Source organism: Phlebotomus argentipes, unplaced genomic scaffold (assembly GCF_947086385.1).
Source record: "Phlebotomus argentipes unplaced genomic scaffold, Phlebotomus argentipes genome assembly contig_15, whole genome shotgun sequence".
Taxonomy (NCBI): Eukaryota; Metazoa; Arthropoda; class Insecta; order Diptera; family Psychodidae; genus Phlebotomus; species Phlebotomus argentipes.
In genome coordinates this window covers 17674931-17693138 of record NW_026776181.1, presented here as the reverse complement: position 1 = coordinate 17693138, position 18208 = coordinate 17674931, and the positions used below count along the sequence as shown (strand labels likewise).

Here is an 18208-nt window from a genome sequence, read left to right as displayed (position 1 = left end):
TCCAGTATTTTTAACATGTTATCTTCCTTTTGGTTCATCAACAATCCAGAGAATAAATTAAAAAAAGTGAAGAACTCTTAGTCATGTTAGCAGAGTTAATATACTTTATTGAGTTTTCTTTTCCACATGATGAAATATTCAGAGAAGTAACTTATAAATAATATAATTTTTGAGGTGAGAAGTTTCATCAAAGTGTGACTCGTGCAATTTGATGACAAGTCAGTCTATAGTTGAGCCGTTTATATTGAGAACTAGCGCAGATGGTGAAACTTTGAGTGTGGTTAAAAAATATTATGAAAAAGTACTATGAAAAAATGTAAAGTTTTAGTTCCGATATTTGACTGAATTTTATTTATGAGAAAATTAGAACACAGTATATTGGATTTTATTGCCCTTGTGAAATAATAGATTAACACCAAGTGCACGAGTGGAAGTTTCACTTACAAAATCCACCTTTTGATGGAAAGTGAACCCCCAGAAAATCAACGACGGTAATTGTCAGTCGACAATTTCCCACCCCCAAAATGAACACTTAGGAAGGTGTTTTTTTTTTTCACTGAGTTCCATTGGACGTTGAGGTGTTTTGTTTGCATACCATTTATGTTTCGGAGATGGGAGTCAAAATTCTATAACATAAATATCTCTAGGTCAAATCCAAAATATGTATATGATTATTTGTATAGGTTTTGTCACCAAAAGAAAAGAGAACAAAGACCTCAAAATTGACTGGTTTTTTTTCTTGAATTCATAAATGATTCCGCAACAAAAATCATGATCTCAAACCGCCCCAAAAAAAGAAGAAAAAAAAGTGAGAACAAGAATCATTTATCTCCACCAGCAACAAGTCGAAACTCCTCAAAACCCATCACATATCTCTCTCTCTCTCTCTCTCCCCTTGACAAGGAGACTGTCTGCAGTCCTGCATGAGGGCGAAGAGTGCTCCATTGTTGATGGACTCCTTCGGCTGGCAGCGGAATTTCCAGGGGTTGATGTCACAGTTTGATATCACTTGCGGGAAATTCCGCCGCCACCCTCGGCGGATTGTGGGTATATTTTTGTCAAGTATGTGTTTTGTCTAATGTGCCTACCCAAAACAACCCTTATGTGTGCGTCTAAAATCCCCTGCCTGTCTATTAATACAAATTAATTTAATCATACCATTTTCATTTATCTTTTTCTTCTCGACGACGATTTTATATTTTTCATCTCTCTCTATTTAAATTTTTCATTCTGTTTTCAATGCAAAAGAAAAAAAGAAATTACGACTAAACAGGATATTTTTCATTCTCTATTCATCGTGAAACTTGAGAATTTTTTTTTGTACTTATTCAACAAGGAAAAAAGAGGACAATTTTTATTTAAAGGTTTTCCCCAGTGAAAGAAGAATCACAAGTAAAATCAATTTATCGTTGCAACCTTTGAGTTTGAAGTAATTAATATTTAATATATCTGAGAAAAAATTGTATATTTTCGTTGTCTTTTGTATTTTCCACCCTCCCTAAATTTTTTCAATACTCAATATATAGTTTTTCCATTGTGTTGCCGTTATTGAGGAAATTATTTCTGTTGCAAGTCTTAATTGAATTTTCTCATTGTCTTGTGTACAAAATTGCGAAAAAGTAATTTATTTATTCAAGAGCAATCACAAGTGGAGGATGAAAAAGGTTGAAGATGGACACAATAATGCCAGGAGACACTCTCTAGACATTCTTCCAATTTAATTGGTCAAAAACTGGAAATTCCTTCAGCCAAGGAGAATTCCATCGCCATAAGATTAGATTAAGTGTGAGTGGAATTGTTGTGAGGAGAAAAAGGAAATCGCTGAAGTGCATCTCTGCACAGACACTGGGGGGTAGTTGAGGGTGGTTTTGAAAGAGACGGGGAGAGCAAAATCAGCAATTTCTTATTGCCTATTGATTTTCCCTTTTCCTCACCCGAAAAATGTATCTTACAATTCGAAAAATTTATAGCATTTCAATTGTATACGTTTCCTTTTTGCGCGCCTTGTCCATTTTTCATATTTTCCTCTCGACTTTCATTGCCGAAGCCAGAGAATGCAATACTTTTTTCCCCCTTTCACTCTCTCGCTCTCTCTCTTTCGCGCTCTCGTGAAATTCCTCTTCATGGGCTATGAAAAATATTCTTCGATCCAATAACAAAGTATGAGAAGTCAATGCACACAATTTTCGCGTGTTGAGATAGTCGAGGAGAAATAAAATGCGGAGAAAATACTTAATACTTGGCCCCATCATGAATACTTCCTCAATTTCTTCGTCGCTGGCCTGCTTTTTCTTTTGCCTTTCTCACTCCCTCAACAGTTGAAATGAGGATGAAATGAAATTGGAATTTCAAATAGCACTCCGCGAGAGGTTTTTTTTTTCCACAAAAAGTGCCAATTTATATCCACATGAAATACAGTCAATGCAAAATTCATCCATTGAAGTGCATTTATCCGTCCAAATTGACATCTTCTCATCGGGAAATCGTATAATTTGTGTGTGTGTCATTGAATCCATTCCGAGAACTCATCATGCAATTTATCCAGAGATTATTATAGTAATTTCTGTGTATTTTCTTCCCCTGTGTTTTGATTGTATTTTTGCCCACAATTTGTCCTGTTTGATAACCGAAAAATGTCCCTGTAAATTGTAGAAAGATTGATTTGTTGAAATCCAAACCTTTTCGTGGCACACCAGCATGAAAATTTGACGAATTTTGATGGAAAATCGCAGTGCACAAAGGTGTGAGGAAACAACCTGCGAGAAAGGAGAGGGAAAAAAAGTCCTTTGAATGCATTTGCAAGAGGCAAAAGAAATTCACCCATTTCTCAAGAAATGCCATTGAATATTGATTGCTATTCTTCGGCTTTTACACTCACAATATTCCAATGTAAGTTTTTCCTTCCCATTTCCAATCGAGATACTTTTCTTGTAAGTTTTCCCATCGTCACTATGGCACTTATTGTGTCTTGCTGGAAATGGTAAGAAAAGAACTGAGAGTCTCTCTCACCTTGACAATGTGACTGTGTTTTGTGTCCATTTACAACCCCCTTTTTTTACTCCAAAAAACTATGTCTGAGAATTTAATAATAATGATTAAAGAGTTATGAATTGTTGGTTTTGTCCTAATTATTCTTTGCTCAAAAATAGTAAACCATTCATCGAACGCGGTTTGATGAGAAAAAATTTAGATGCGAAGAATTTTCAAGACATTTTTCAGTTTCTTCTTTATTTTGTTAATATTCAATTTGCATTAAGACTTTTTCACTATCAGTTGCTTCCTGCCCAGTTTTTTTTTATTATTCTTCAATGTATTTTTAAAATAACTTTTGAAAACTTTAATTTTCTTAGCGATGAAAGAAATTTTCCGACAAATTTGCCCCTAATTTGTCGCCTTTTTTTCTCTATCTTTAGATAGACTTTATAAAAGTTTCTTATAAATTGAATTCATGAAAGAGGAATTTTCTCTATAAACCAATTTTATCTACTTCTTATTTCCATTTTGCGTCACTTTATGTCTTATTTTTCAAAGAAAAAAGAAAAAAAAAAAATTCATACCAAACTTTCAGTTAGAAATTTATAGGTTTTCATTTGACTTTCGGTTTTCTGTAATCAATCGAAAGCATTTTATGTAATTCGTATATATTGTCTGTTTTGGTTTTTAATTTTCCTTTCATTTGACAAAATGAGTGAGTGTGAAAACAGTATGAATGTGTGTGTTTGTCTATATTAATATATGTAAATTTTCCAAGAATGATTCACACATTCGCGGTCGCCAGACGGTCGTCTGTTGGTCATTCGCCCGAGTGAATCCTTCTTCGAACTACTAATATGCTTATCCAAAGTACTTTTGGCAACACATTTCACAATTCTCCATACTTTGTTCACTTGATTTCTTAATCACACATGCAAAAAAAAAGAAAGACAGAATCATGGTTAAAATGTTGCGTTCTTTGCCACATTTTCTTTCTATACGGATTTTTTCCCTCTTTTTGGCGTTCACAAATTGTGGAATTTTTGGGAAAACCATGGATTAATCAATTGAATTCAGACTTCATGTCAAATTCAAGACTTAATTGCGCGTGTATGTGTGTTATTTTGTTGTTGTTTTCGGAAATCAGTCGCAATTTCATTCGACTCTCGGCTGAAATTCAAATCCATTTGGCGCGCTCAATGATAGAGAATTTGCAGACGCTTTTTGAGATGACATTCCGCGTGTTTTGACGAACAATAGAGCAGATCGCCAGAGTGAACACACAGAACAAAGTGTATGCCAAGTATTTGGGTGGTTAGTAATATTGTCCTGTCTTCTTTGTGTCCCTGTCGCTGTGCCGTGCCTCGGTGCTCTGATTCATATGCCGTGTGCCCATCGCACAAAATACAATCCGTATTTGTCCAAACATAGCGAGTTCTGGAACTCCTTTACACCGTGGTAAGTCGCAGCCGTTCTCTTATCCTTTAAGTTCTTTGTTGTACGAATACTTTTCTTAAGTTCCCATTAAGCCTACCGCCCTTCTCTCTCTCTGTTTCTCATGATTTTTTTTCCGTCTTTCTTTCTTCTCTCGTCCTTGTGTTCTGTTGCCATTTATATTTTCAACCCCATCAGCCGAAACCACAAAAGCCAAAATGTTTCTTTCTCTCTCTCTGTATTGCCTCCCTTTTTCCCGCTGCCCCAAACCAAGAAAGAAAAAAAGAAAAAGACAAACCCAAAGCTATGAGTTTCGATCAAATTATACAGTCGTTTTTTTCCATATATACTTTCGTTCTTCGAGCGCATATTTCACCGTTGAATGACAATCATTGATAATTCCACCCTTAAACACCCACGAAAACCATTCAATTTTTTTCCCTTCTCCGCCACCAGAAATCCCCGCATTCTTCAGCTCATCTCATTATCCCCATCATGTGTACCATAATCATTACCCTCATTCACAGCATATTTTACTGGAAATACCATTTATTTTCACCCCATTCGCCCCCCGTCTTTCTTTCCACCAATTTTACTACAAACTAATATATGAATTACCTGTAATGAATGTTATGTGTCTTGTGTCCAAGAAAACCAATACCGAATAAGAATACACACTTACTCACTTAATGTATCTTTGTGATTATGTTGATAAGGTGATGTTTCGTTTTATGTGTATGTCCAAAACAATTTTCTTATATAGTAAACTATATATTTGAATATTCGAAAGGAATTTTTTACACTTGGTGCGACTTATTTTCCAACCTTTGTTTCTTTGTCTGTCTCTAAAAGTGAATATTCGATAGATTGTGAGCTTTATTATTTGGTTGTGTGTATAAAAAAAAAACTACATTTTCACTTTCATTTCTCTTTAGTCTCTTCCTCACCAAAAAAAAATGAAAGAAAATCACGATAGATTTATGGCTAATATTATTTTTCTTCATTTTTCACACCCTTTTTTTCTTTCGCCTATATTAATATATGTTTATTTCTTCTGTTTTTCCCTCAAATACCTTTGTAAATACACAAATTGAAAGATTTCATCCTATATTTTGGCCTCTCTTTTTCTTTTATCATCCCCCTGGAAAATTTTACGTGTTTTCTGTGTGTTTTTCACGTGGCACTGAATGATGAATTTGGACTGAAGAAGTTCTTCAAGGCTTGCAAGGAGCTTTTCATCCAAAAGTCTTTCGTGGCCACAATTATTTTGTTGAAAATCATCCCTTAACAAGCCACCATTCTCCCAAAATATATATTTGTTCTCCTTGAGACAAGAAAGGAAAAAAATTAATAGTTGTCATAAAATCTGACAATACTTTTATTTATTGTCCATTGCTTTGCTTTTTTATTATTTTGTGCTCTGGTTTTTCCACTTTTATTATTAACTATACATAACCAAAAAAGAAAAAAAAAAACAAACACTCTTTTACTACTTCACTTCACTTCATCCAATAAACGATGAACATTGAGCACACAGAAATTTAATCTCCCCGCAGTTGTAAATGTTGATGTGTTAAAGTCTATAACCGACATTTTGACCCACTTTTGCGAGGGAAAAATTCACTTGGTTTGACTGTGAAAATGGCCATTAAAACTATATAGATTTTCCATTGAGGTTCAGTAAGTAATTTTACATGTATTATATAGTTTCCCTTTGCCTAAAATATTGAGCTTCAGAGCCATTTTCTTGGCTGATAACTTGACACAGTAATGAAAGAAGAAGCAGAAAAGATCCTCGGAATTTTGACACTTTCTGAGGATCTGCAAATATTTTGGAAACGTCCAATTAAATCTATATTTCCTTCCTGTGCCTGTTGAGAGTAAAAAACCGTAGTAAAACACCCTCAGAGAGACTTTTCACATCCACTTTTCACACGGAATGAAACTTCATGCAACACACAAATATATTTATCAGTAATATTGAACATAATATTGTTACATTACTTTTAGTTTATAGTTGTTATTTATTATGGAATTATGAGTATAGTTTTCCCACCCGCTTTTTATGCTTTTTCATCCTGAGTTTTGTCTCTTCTTTCATCAGAAAAAAAAGAGAAAAATTAACCCCACATTTTGACACTTTCAACAAGATTTTTTTCGATCATTCGCTTGTCGAAAAGATGACAAACAGACATGAAAGAAATTTATTTGGGTTTCAAAAATATGGTTTTGTTCCTCTGCCAAACAAAAAAATGAAAATATGAATCTACAAATTGAGTTTTCGTTCACTTTACAGATGATTTTTTTGTTATTCAGTTGTGGAAAAATGGTTTTTTTTTCCTTTGTTCAAAATGAAAATTCTCAGTTCAATTGTCTCAATACATATATTTTGTCTTCTTTAATTTGTATTCTTGTGAAAGAATAAAACGGTCAGTTTTATGAAATGACTATATAAATAGATAAATATATATATTTTTTCATGTGCACTCTTAATGAGTGCCAAAAATTTTATTTTTCATTCTATGTTTTCAACCTCAAAACATCCTACCATCCTTTGTCTGCGTCTATCATTCGTATTATCTGTTTCCACCCATGAAAACTACCCTCACAAATTTTTATCAAAACTATAAATCAAAACTACTCCATCAAGAAAGACATTTTATTCCAAAGAAAAATACCAAAATGATTCTCAAATTTGTAAAAAGGTGTACATTTTTTTCATTATATATATCTTATCCTTTAAGTTTCAAAATTATCATTAGGAATGACTACACGATATCAATTTGTGAATAACAGTATTTGAAAGATGAAAAATTAAATGGTGTTTCTCCAAAAAATTGTTATGCGCGCCAAATGTTTTTATGACAAAAAGTCCAGAAGGTAAGAGAAGAAAAACAATTTATAAACCTCTTATTCTCCCTCCTCCTCGTGAAAATGGCTTTTGAGGCAAAGTTTCACAAGATGAATTCCACCACAAAGATGCTCAACAATATATATATATTCACCGCCCCTGGAGAAAAGGGAGAGGAAAAATCCTCCCCGAAAATTCAGACACTTTCATGACTCACGTAATTTTCCAATACATTTTCCACTTGTGCGCCAAGTGAAATTAATTGAGATTTCAGAGCAATTAACACCAGCAGTGAAAGGATGTGGCCAAAAGAACGATGGCAAATGGTGAAAGTGTCATATTTGCCATAAACACTCACTTAAAGACAGTGACTTGTAGTTTTTCTGTGGGAAAACAAACAATTTTTGCTTATCACTCAAGACTTATTCAGACCCCCAATTTTGCCACAAAGCATAATTAATACATTTCCACAGATTTATCACAACTTCTAGTTTATTTATAAGCTGTGGCAAGAGTGCCCAAGGGGAAGAGATTATGCCTTCAATTTGTACAAAACTTCCACAATTCGCCTTTCACACTCTTTAAACTGTTTCTTGCACTCAATTTATAACTTCTTACAATCTAATCAAAAAATTTGCCTTCAGAAATTGCTTTGAAAAGCAAAAGAAATCTTTCTTAAAATAAAAATAATCCTGTCAAATTTGAAAATGAGTAAATAAAGCGAATATCACAATGTTTCTAATAGAAATTCAGGCATATTTTGCCACTTTAGAGCTAAAAACTAAATTAAAAACCTAAGAAAAGAGACATTTTTAAGACTAAAATGATGTTTTTAGGGTTTTGATTGACTTTGAAACTGTCTCTCAATCAATACAAAGTTATTTTCAACACAAATGCAGAAAAAATAGAAATATTTCCAGCTAAAAATACAAATTTGATGATTTTGAGAGGTTTTCAATAACTCAGAATCGGTTTTAAATTAATTCATTTATTTCACATAACCTAGAAAAGCAATAAAATTGATTTTACTGAGCAAAATCAATGAGAAAATGCCTGAATTTGTCAGATATTCTAAATATTTTTACCACTGCCAATTTCCTAAAACTACCCTAAAAGGCGTACACCCCTTTTGGCTGTAATATCTTCCCCTTGAGTGTGCCAAATTTGCTGTACGTAGAAAAGTTTCCATGGGAAGTTAATGTTTTGGAGACGGAATTTCCCATTGTGCTGAATAATTTGATTGAATTTAGTCTCTTAAGTGAGGAATACTGTACAGTTTATATTGAAATTGGCAGAGAATGAAAAATTAAGGAAATCAAGTATTAATCTCTATTTTTAACTGCATTAATTGTTGGCTGAAGTCGACGTTTTGCGATGTTTTAAAATATCGCGTGCTTTTAAGCTCACTGAAATGCGCTTATTCCACAGCTGTGGATCCTTTTCAGCACAGTGTGCTGTCTGGGAGAAGGATTATGTGCTTTTGGAGGCTTCGGCGGAGGAATCACGGGACGTGTGAATGAGCAAGGATCTCCATATCCGCACGATTCCTCATATTCAATGCAATATGCTAAAATTTTAATGGAATATCTGAAGTATTGTGGGCATTGCTGCAACTGCAGCCTCGTCCTGTTTGTGCTGGTGGATGTCCGGAAGTGACCCCAATAGGGATATCCGCCCACTTATCTGCCACATGCCATTTACTTAACTCCACCTGAGCGCAAGCAATGCAGCCGAGAATTTATAATTGCCATACTTTGCCACGCTCCAAGACATGAGCCAGAAGAGAGCCTCCGGGGCTTATTTGCCTCCCCCAAAAAGCGCCCCCGCAATTGGAATTGGATCTCTCTCTCTCTCTCTCCCTCTATCTGGCAACGACTGTGTGCAGTTTTGCATTGAGAGCGACTTGATTAAAATCTCCTTTACTCCGGGAATTGAAAACTTTCATCTGCATTACAATTTATGCCACAGCGAACAATATTTCGAATGTGTGGCTCTGAGAGTGATTTAAAACTTTTGATAGCGATACGATGATGAGTACTCAAGTGGTGATGCGGTGCAAAATTTGATCATACCCAATGGACATGGTCAAATGACTCCGCATGGCCAGAGTTGCTGTGGTTGTGCAGAAAAACCACCTTTCAGCTCGCTCTGACCGCATTTGCTCTCGCTCTGGCCGGCTTTCAAGTTTTCCACACACACACACACACACACACACACACACACACACACACACACAGTTCCCACTGAGGGGAAATTGAGTTTTCACCCCCGTCAAAAATCAATACACACCGCATATAATATTATGAATATTCCGAGCATCTGCACGATTCTTGTCCCACAACTTTGCCTCTCGAATCCACTTCTTTGACCAGATTTTAATTCCCTCTTCAAACCACCAGCAGGACAACTTTGAGGAGCGAAAATGATACTTAGACAACTAGTTTTACTAAAAACATCCCTTTTATTGTGGCAAATTCGATATTTTTTTCATGAATTAGGCGCCTAAATATTGCAAAATACAGAGAAATATGCAAAAAAAGTACTTAAAAAACCTTCGATTCAGCAATATTAAGAAGGATAACTAAATAAATCGTCTTTATTCGGACGATTTGAGCTCTATTTTATGGGTTTAAGCCTCAATTAAGCGTTCTTGTACATTTCTAAGTTAAAAATTTGCCTTAATTACTAGAAAAAAACACCGAATTTGTCACAATAAAAGACATTTTTTTTTCTACGAAAATTAATTGTCTTAATAACTTTCTTCGCTACTGTATCTGCAATTTCTCTTGAAACATGCCCATGTTGAAACATTTCCTCAAATGCAAATGTCTCACAGAGAGAAAGAGTGGAGAAAAAAAGAGGAGAGTCTTGAGAAGATATTTCACGGACATTTTCCGCTGAATGGACTTTTCTTCTTCGGCGAGGAAGTTGCAATTTGATGAGAGAAACACCATGTAATTTAGCAAGTTTTTACTCCTTATTTTCTATTTTCTTTTCCTCATTCATAATCGGGTTTGAAGAAATTGTAAATACGTATAGCTATGACCTATGAACGTAATATTGTGAATATTATGCTCGTTATATTCGTAAAACCTTGTTATATACTATTTATAATCAAGCGAGTAATTCCCATGGGGTGATAAGTAAGGAAATACTTTAGGGAGCTCCACAAAGAAATTCTCACTTACTATAAATACCATGCCTAAAAAAAAGGGAAATATGATATATATATATAAATATGAAATATACTATTAATATTTATGCATGACAAATATTTACTCATCACGTGTGATTTTTTGATTTTCATTCGAGAGAGATGTTAAAAGATGAAGAAACCAAATCATTCATGCTAAATTGAGAATATACTTATTAAATCAAATAAATATTGCACTTGCATCTCCAAAACACATAACAGATTTTTTTATAGACATTCTATAACGTTCCATTAAAGACGATTTGTTACTTGTATACTGAGAGTATGCTATATATAGTCTACCAATCCTCTTAGAACATATAAATAGTATACAATTGATAAGAGATTTTATGAGCTAAAGGTGTGATAAAGTCTTTTGTTGCCTCTGTACAGTTCTTAACGATATTCTTATTTGATCTGCATGCCTCAACAGAGTGGTTTGACAATTTTTTACTATCATTTTCTGTACAAAATCTTCTTCTTTGGCTTTAGATGATATCAAATAGACACAGAAGAGTTTTATTATTTAATTTAATCTTGTACATATTAAATTTTAGCATAATAAACTCAGACATGCTGAAAATATTGGTAATTTTTGTGGATGTTTTCTCAGAAAATTCCCAAAGACAAGACATAAACTTCTTGTTGCGCGATGGGAAAAAGAAATGAATTCCTCCCAGGAATTTTCTCAAACAGCAACAAGTTATAAATCATATCGTCAAATATGAGATGCACTGAAGCAAGCAGTGAAAGAAGAAATCCAATTAATGTCTTGCAGAAGCAATTTAATTTTTCTTCAGATGTGAAATTATTTTCTAATTAATGAAAAATTCACTTTGGCAATTTTTTGTAGAAAACATGCAGGAAAATTACCTCAAAATGCACTATTTGACATATTCTCTACATTTGAGTTTTTCTGCCATTCAGTTTTCTCTCTCTCTCTCTCTCTGCACAATTTCTTCTACTCTTCGCACATCACGAGCATCCGAGACATGAGTTTATATATCATTTTAATTTTGTAAAGTATTTTCTCTCTTTCACTTCTCTTTTTTCACGGGTTCGTCTTCTTCTGTTTGTCAAGGATTTTTCCTCATTTTGAGCAGAGTGTTTTCGTCACATCACAATTTGAAGTTATAAGTTGAGAAGAGTTTTTTCTTTTGGGAAAAGTGAATTTCAGCGAAAAATCTCACTATTTATCTACTTCTGCCAGAGGCAAATCGTAAAATGCGAGAAAAACTTGAGCAATTTATGCTGTCTTTATGCTTCAAAATATGCTTCAAAAATATATGACGAACTCACTGGAAATTGATGTGCTTTTTATGATGCGCGCGTTTTTCTCAATCTTCTTGATTTTTCTCAATAAAATATCGAGTGCAAGTTTTTTTTTCTCTCTCTCTTGATTTATATGTTTTCTTTTGTCTGGACTGAAAAGCACCCCAAAAAATCTTTGAATTGTGTTTTTTTTTTGAAAAGAAATGACTGCAAAGTTGCAACAGAATTTCTTCTTATTTTTTTCTTTCTTTCTTTATTGGTTAATGCAAATTTTGAAGAGCAAGAAAAATTTGTGCTGAAGAAATTTTTGTGATTGGCATTTTCGCTCACTAACAAAACTAATTCGCAAAAAAAACTTACATTATAATATATATATATAAATATACATATATTGTACAGTATATAAAAAGAAGTCTCATCTTAGTTTTTTTTCTTGTACGTACAATTTTCTCCATTGCTGTATAAAATATTTATGAACAGAGAGAGTTTGGAGAAGAAGCAAAACTCACACGTGACGATGATATGAATCAAACTTATTTTTATGTTTTCCTTTTCTTATTTCTTATTTTCCATAACACTGTCTCAAACATAACACATGAAATGTAGTCGAGTGTCTGTGATGCGAGGACAAGTTGTCACACCCCAGGGACTCGGAATTGTGGGGATTCGTGTCTCTGTGGACAGAGACTCGAGATTCGGATTCACACTCACGCGACAAGGAGGATGGTAAGTACTGAAGATGCTAATAATTTATTAGACGATAGTCTGGCAAAACTGCCTGTCATTCAACCAATCTTGTCCATTTTCACGACGACGAAATGCCCCAAAAAAATTCATGGCTGACAAACGCCATGATTGCCATCAAAGTGATATTTCCCGGACGTTTCTGCATATGAGGAAAAGTGTGCTCTTTTGTACGGGCGGAAAAACGTCATCTGCACTGTGTGCGCGTCTTTTTTTCCCACCCCCACCCCCAACCCCAAAACCAGGGATTCCCAGTGCAGGACATGCGAGAAAAAAGAGCTTCACCAAATATTTGGTTTATCTCTTGGCGGAGGAATTTTTTAGCTATGATTACACATGAACAATGTGAGCGAGTTGAATTACTCAATATCTCGCTTCGTTGCCACAAAACTCTCCCCCGAAAGTGTGGAAGCCAATGGGGAAAATCGCGAAAGTCTACTATTAATTTATTACATCCACCCGATAAATCCTTCAAAATCCCCGAACGCGCGATATTTAATACACTTTTGCGCGAGTATTTAGAATTTCCAGCGCTCTTTTCTCTCTCTCTTGATGACGAAGAATTATGCATAAACAGACTCTGGATGTGCTCAGATAGCAGTAATTTGACGCTACAAACGGAATATCCAGTGAATTTTGTATCATTAACTTTGCCATAAATCACAAAATAACACTCTGACAGAGTGTATGAAACGTGATTTAAAAAATTCAACTGGAATTTCATGTGCCATGAATTAAGTATTAATCAGCCAATGTCACTAATTGTGTGATAATTGTGTTGTATATAAATTACAAGGGGGAGATAATATGCCTCAAATCTGTACAACACTTCAGAACACTTCCAGATCTTGAAAATTCCCAAAATGTAATGAATCTCTTAAGTTTCCATCCGATGTTTCTGCAAGAATCCTTTTGAAACGCTTATTTGGTTATGTTTCCAGGCCATAACCTAAAAATATCACTAAGAAATCTACAAAAAGCTCCGTTTCAAAGCTTTCTAAATCACAAAATCCACTGTTATGATTTGATAATGAACTCAAAATTGCTGATTTTGAATCAAAATTGTCAAGAAAGTTTTCTAAATAAGCATTTTCCACGTTCAAATGACTATTTTTGAGGTTATGTTCGAGTTCATTACAATTTGCTGTGTTTCTTGATATAAAATCTTCAGAAAATCACTGTTTGTTGCATGCAAATGCTTCATTCTCCCCAAAAAAAGTGATTTTTTAACGTAAGCATAAAAATTTATGTTCGAAAATATAAATTATTCACTTAATCTGTCCATAATTCGTTACATAACCTAAAAAAAAAGATTTTTGTGATTGATTATGCGTGAAAATCGAAGGAAATCCAAAGAATCGGAATAATTTCCCAGTAGAAGAAGGATTCAAGAAGGGAAAATTGGAAGTTTTTAAACACTTCTCAAGACTTCCACTGAGTTGTACATCATTTCAGGCTGTATTATCTCCCCCTTGATAAATTATGTAACATCGTAGAAATTCTCTCCTTTGTGTCCTTGATGCAATTTATTCTTTTCAATTCGAACGTCCATTCGTCTCCTCCACTTTTTTGTCCTTTTTCTTCGGTTTTCCTTCTCTAAGTCTCTGGGCATTCATGGCATATGAATTGTCTGAGAGACATATCAATATTTTGACAAATCCAGGGATATGTTGTGTGGAGAAAAATGGCTCTCCATTGATCATTGCAGCTGTGGCAGGACTCAGACAATCTCCCCTTGACGAATATGAATTGTTTGTGCATCGCTGCTGAAGTGCAGCGCATCTCAGAAATAATACCCATTGTCCGTCCTGTGCAGTTTGTGATATCAATTTGATTATCAGTGAATCGAGAGAGAGAGAAAGCCCTCATTGTGCACACAACGGAGGCAAGATGACAAGAATGCTGCCTTATAATCCAAAAGTTAATTCTAATTTCTCTATATAGAGAAGCAGACAATTTAGTGTTGATTCTTATCGCAATTTCTGACTTGCGTAATATTTTCATGCCCGTATTCCTTCCCATGTAATCCCCCATATTTAAGAGATTTATCCCTGCTCTGCTCCCCATTAAATAACACTCATATCGCCGTGGCGATGATGTCTCTTGGCCATTGTGCTGCAGCTGAGAAGAGAGAGCTATTCAGAAATCTCCGTGAACAAGTAGTTAATGTGGAGGTTATTATTTTATAGTCACTGACACAGAAATTCACCTTCAAATACCAAAAATAATCTCCACCCCAAGTTGAAAGGGGGTTGAAAGGAGGGAATGCACAATGTGACTTTAATCTGCTCACATGTGTCGCTTAAGATAGCACACACAGCTCGGGATCGCATGGGGTTAAATCCGTAAAATACTTACTATTATCGCCATACATATTGTATCTGAAATACAAATTCATGTAAGTAGTTTCCGACGTCGCCAAACCACATCCTCGCAGCAATTCCCAGGACTCAGACGTAAAGTCAAGCAAACAATTGCAAGCCACCGTGTCTGACCGTGTTCGTCCTTTCTTCCTCCTTTCCTTGCACTCTTTTAAATAACGCCCAGCATTCGCACAAGCTCTTCATGGCTCAAAAGGGGACAATCATCAGTAGATTTCTGTTGATTATTTTACTCTCACGAATTAATTTTCATACAAGTTCGCATTTTGACATTTTTTTTTTACAATAAACATCTTAAAGTTGAAATTCTTGCGCCTTGATTGAAAGTATTTATATAAGTTAAACATAACCTCAATTTCTCACTAAGCAGTAGCCATTTTGAGATATAAATATTCTAGTCAATATCTCTTAAGATTCCCTTAAAATACACAAAAATGCAATTTTGGAGGAAGAAAATCAGTTAAAAATCTAACTGAACAGTTGTCAGTTAGATTTTAGTTAATTTTCGGTTAGATTTCCAGAGTAATAAAATTGAAAATTCAAAAAAGAGCAATTAAAATCATAAGATCATCCAAAAAACCATCTATGTCTGCAAATCTGGTTAGAAAAATCTAAAACAGACTTAGACAACTGTCAGTTAGATTTTAGTTAGATTTCGGTTAGATTTCAGTTAGATTTTGGTTAGATTCCAGTCATTTGAGAATTTTAAGCTTGTTTTCCAACAATCCTTGAGATTTGAAGTGTTGGAAAGTGTTGACGATTTTTCCTTCGCTTGCAACGAAATCCACAGTTCGTCCTTTTTGGGCATTTGTCAGGCTGTGAAGGAACATCGATGGTGAAATTTAGTCTGCTGTTGTGCCCCTTTTCATTCCGACCAAGAAGCATGTTTCCACGTAGTTTAGCTTTGAACTCTTGGGTGGGGACAATGTTTGCGACTCTGCCGAACTTTTGCTGCTCTTATGGAAAATATCCAGAGAGTCCTCTTGGTGCAAACAGGGTGGAAGGACTCTGTGAATTGAGTTTAGCTGACCACAATGGTCCATTCTCCTCCGTGCTGAATGGGCTTCAAAGCAGGACTCTTTCGCCACACTCAAGGTCCTGGAAGAATATAATTCATATAGTCCTTGTCCCACTTGAAGATTTATGCACAAATAATTCGATATATTTCCACAAATAATATTTATAATGTATTTATTGTCTACGAGATATTTTGGGAAATTCCTCCTGTTATTTCCGTATCGCTGGGCATTTCCTGTTATTCTTTTCCACACAATTTTCTCCCTCGATTCGCCAATATTTGTCAAAATGTACATAATACCTCTTTTAAATTTATTTTTATTGCTCTATTTTGGGGCCATTGTTGATGCCTTTTTTAACACACAACCACCAAATCCACCCCAAACCACCCTGAAAGAGCGCTTCGATCGTGGCGCGGTTTGTGAGGAATTTTTCAAGGGGCAAAAGTCCTAGTAAAAAGTTTGAATAAGTGTAAGTGCTGTGCAGAGAATCACAGGAGAGTAGTAAGTTTGGCAGATTACAGCTTTCGGTGGTCTCAACTCCGCAGCAAACCACCCATTTTGGCTTCATTATAGCCGAGAGAGGGCGAGAAGCGTTACAGGATATTTGTGCATGTTTGTGACTTTGTGGGGTCGCGATGGGATGGGGTTGTGGGTGGTTGGGTGGTCCCAGTAGCAAAATAAAGTGTAATTGATTTAATGACAAGACACAACCTACCCAAACGACACGATGATAACAGAGAAATCTCAGTGGAAGGCAAACGGTAGACTTTATATTAAATTATCTAATGGTATGTGCACAAATAATGCCCACAGGGTGAAACTGGGAATTGTGACTGGCAGGGAAATTAACAGCGATATTTCACCCTCTTGCAGGGAGCTTCAGTGGGTAAAAAATCACTGGGCATTCTCAGGTGTCACAGAGCGTCTGAAAGGCACAGAAAACAACCTTGTTTCCTGGCCCAGAAATGTGCCTTGAAACCTTTAGAGTCAAATGTTCGCCAGTTGCCTAATGATCAAATGGAAAGATGAAGCTTGAGAGTTGAATTACATTTGAGAACTTGTGCAAAACAGAGCGTGAAAGTTATGTTTGTAAATTTGTTTGACCACGTCCTCATTTTAACGCCTAATATTGTCGAGAGAAAGTCCTCAAATCAACTCATAGAATTTCTCATAACTTTTTGCTGCAAAAGGGGAACTTTGTCTTCTGAATGAACAAAGTCCCTTTCAAATGAGGGGAGAGACACAGAGAAAAACTCAAAGTGGAAGTGAATTCTAAGGCTAGAATCATCCCCAAACATGTGAATAATCTAGGGGTTGCTAATATTGGGGATGAAGTGTTGCTTTTTCGGTTCATTTTCATCCATTCCTACTTGATTCGCTTCTTCGTAAAGCGAAAAAACAGATATTTAATCTTATTATATATTCAAAATTTATTTATTAATAATTTGTAAAAGATTTTTAAAAAGTAAAATGTGAATTTCTTAGCCAAAAAGCTAGAAAACACATAATAAATAGACAATATAACTTTCAAACTTGATGTTTATTCGAGTATTTACGGTTTTACGCGAGGTTTTGCGTTAAAAACAGTGTGAGACTAGAAAAACCTCCTAATTTTTACACATTAGAGAATGTTTAATAATGCCTGGAAAATCTGTAGTCAAAACTAGAGAAAAACCGTAATTTAAACCGTTTAATCGTTCAATATTCTTCTTAAAACTTAACCTCAAATTCATTTGTCTACCCACAAAATCTTCTAATTTTGGGAGTATAATTCCTTTCCTCCTTTTAAACTTCTTAAATGATCTCCAAAGTGTTTGAAGTAATTTTTTCAACGCTCTAAAATCTATCTTCAGACCTAAAACTTCTCCCGACAAGACAATTTGACAACTTAATATATTTTTCTCCTTCATTTTCCACTCTTTTTCTATCTAAATCTTGAAGGGAGCATTGAAAATCCACATTAGCAACCCCTTGTGAATAATACAAAATATCCCTGATTAAGTTTTGTGTGTCTGTGACGTATTCCAGCCTGACCATCTTTTCTCAGCTCATAAGACGCACACAAACACACACTAAGAAGAAGCCATACAATGTAAAGTTGGTCCTAATTGAAAGTCTTGAGATGCTTGAGATTAAAGAGAAATTTTCCACCAACTCTGAATAGGTGAAATATTAAAATATGATGAACTAATTTGCGGCACACTATCGTGCGGTGCTCGATTTGAAACTTTTGAGTATGCCTGAATGTGAGTTTATGTAGATTTGAGCGGCAAAACTACATATAGTTCCTCATCTTGGGCGCACCTTTTTCGCCACCCACTGGCACTGTTTGGAAGTGCGG

At 35.0% G+C, this 18208-nt stretch overlaps 1 protein-coding gene across 1 annotated transcript in view; it reads left to right on the top strand.

The window, feature by feature from the left end:
- The window catches only part of LOC132263238 (teneurin-a), a 97126-nt gene that overhangs the window by 56854 nt on the left and 22064 nt on the right, over positions 1-18208 (top strand). The window contains exons 11-12 of the mRNA XM_059762905.1: positions 4405-4431; positions 12330-12449. Of these exons, the coding sequence (XP_059618888.1) occupies positions 4405-4431; positions 12330-12449 (147 nt within the window). The remainder of the gene's footprint in view (positions 1-4404; positions 4432-12329; positions 12450-18208) is intronic.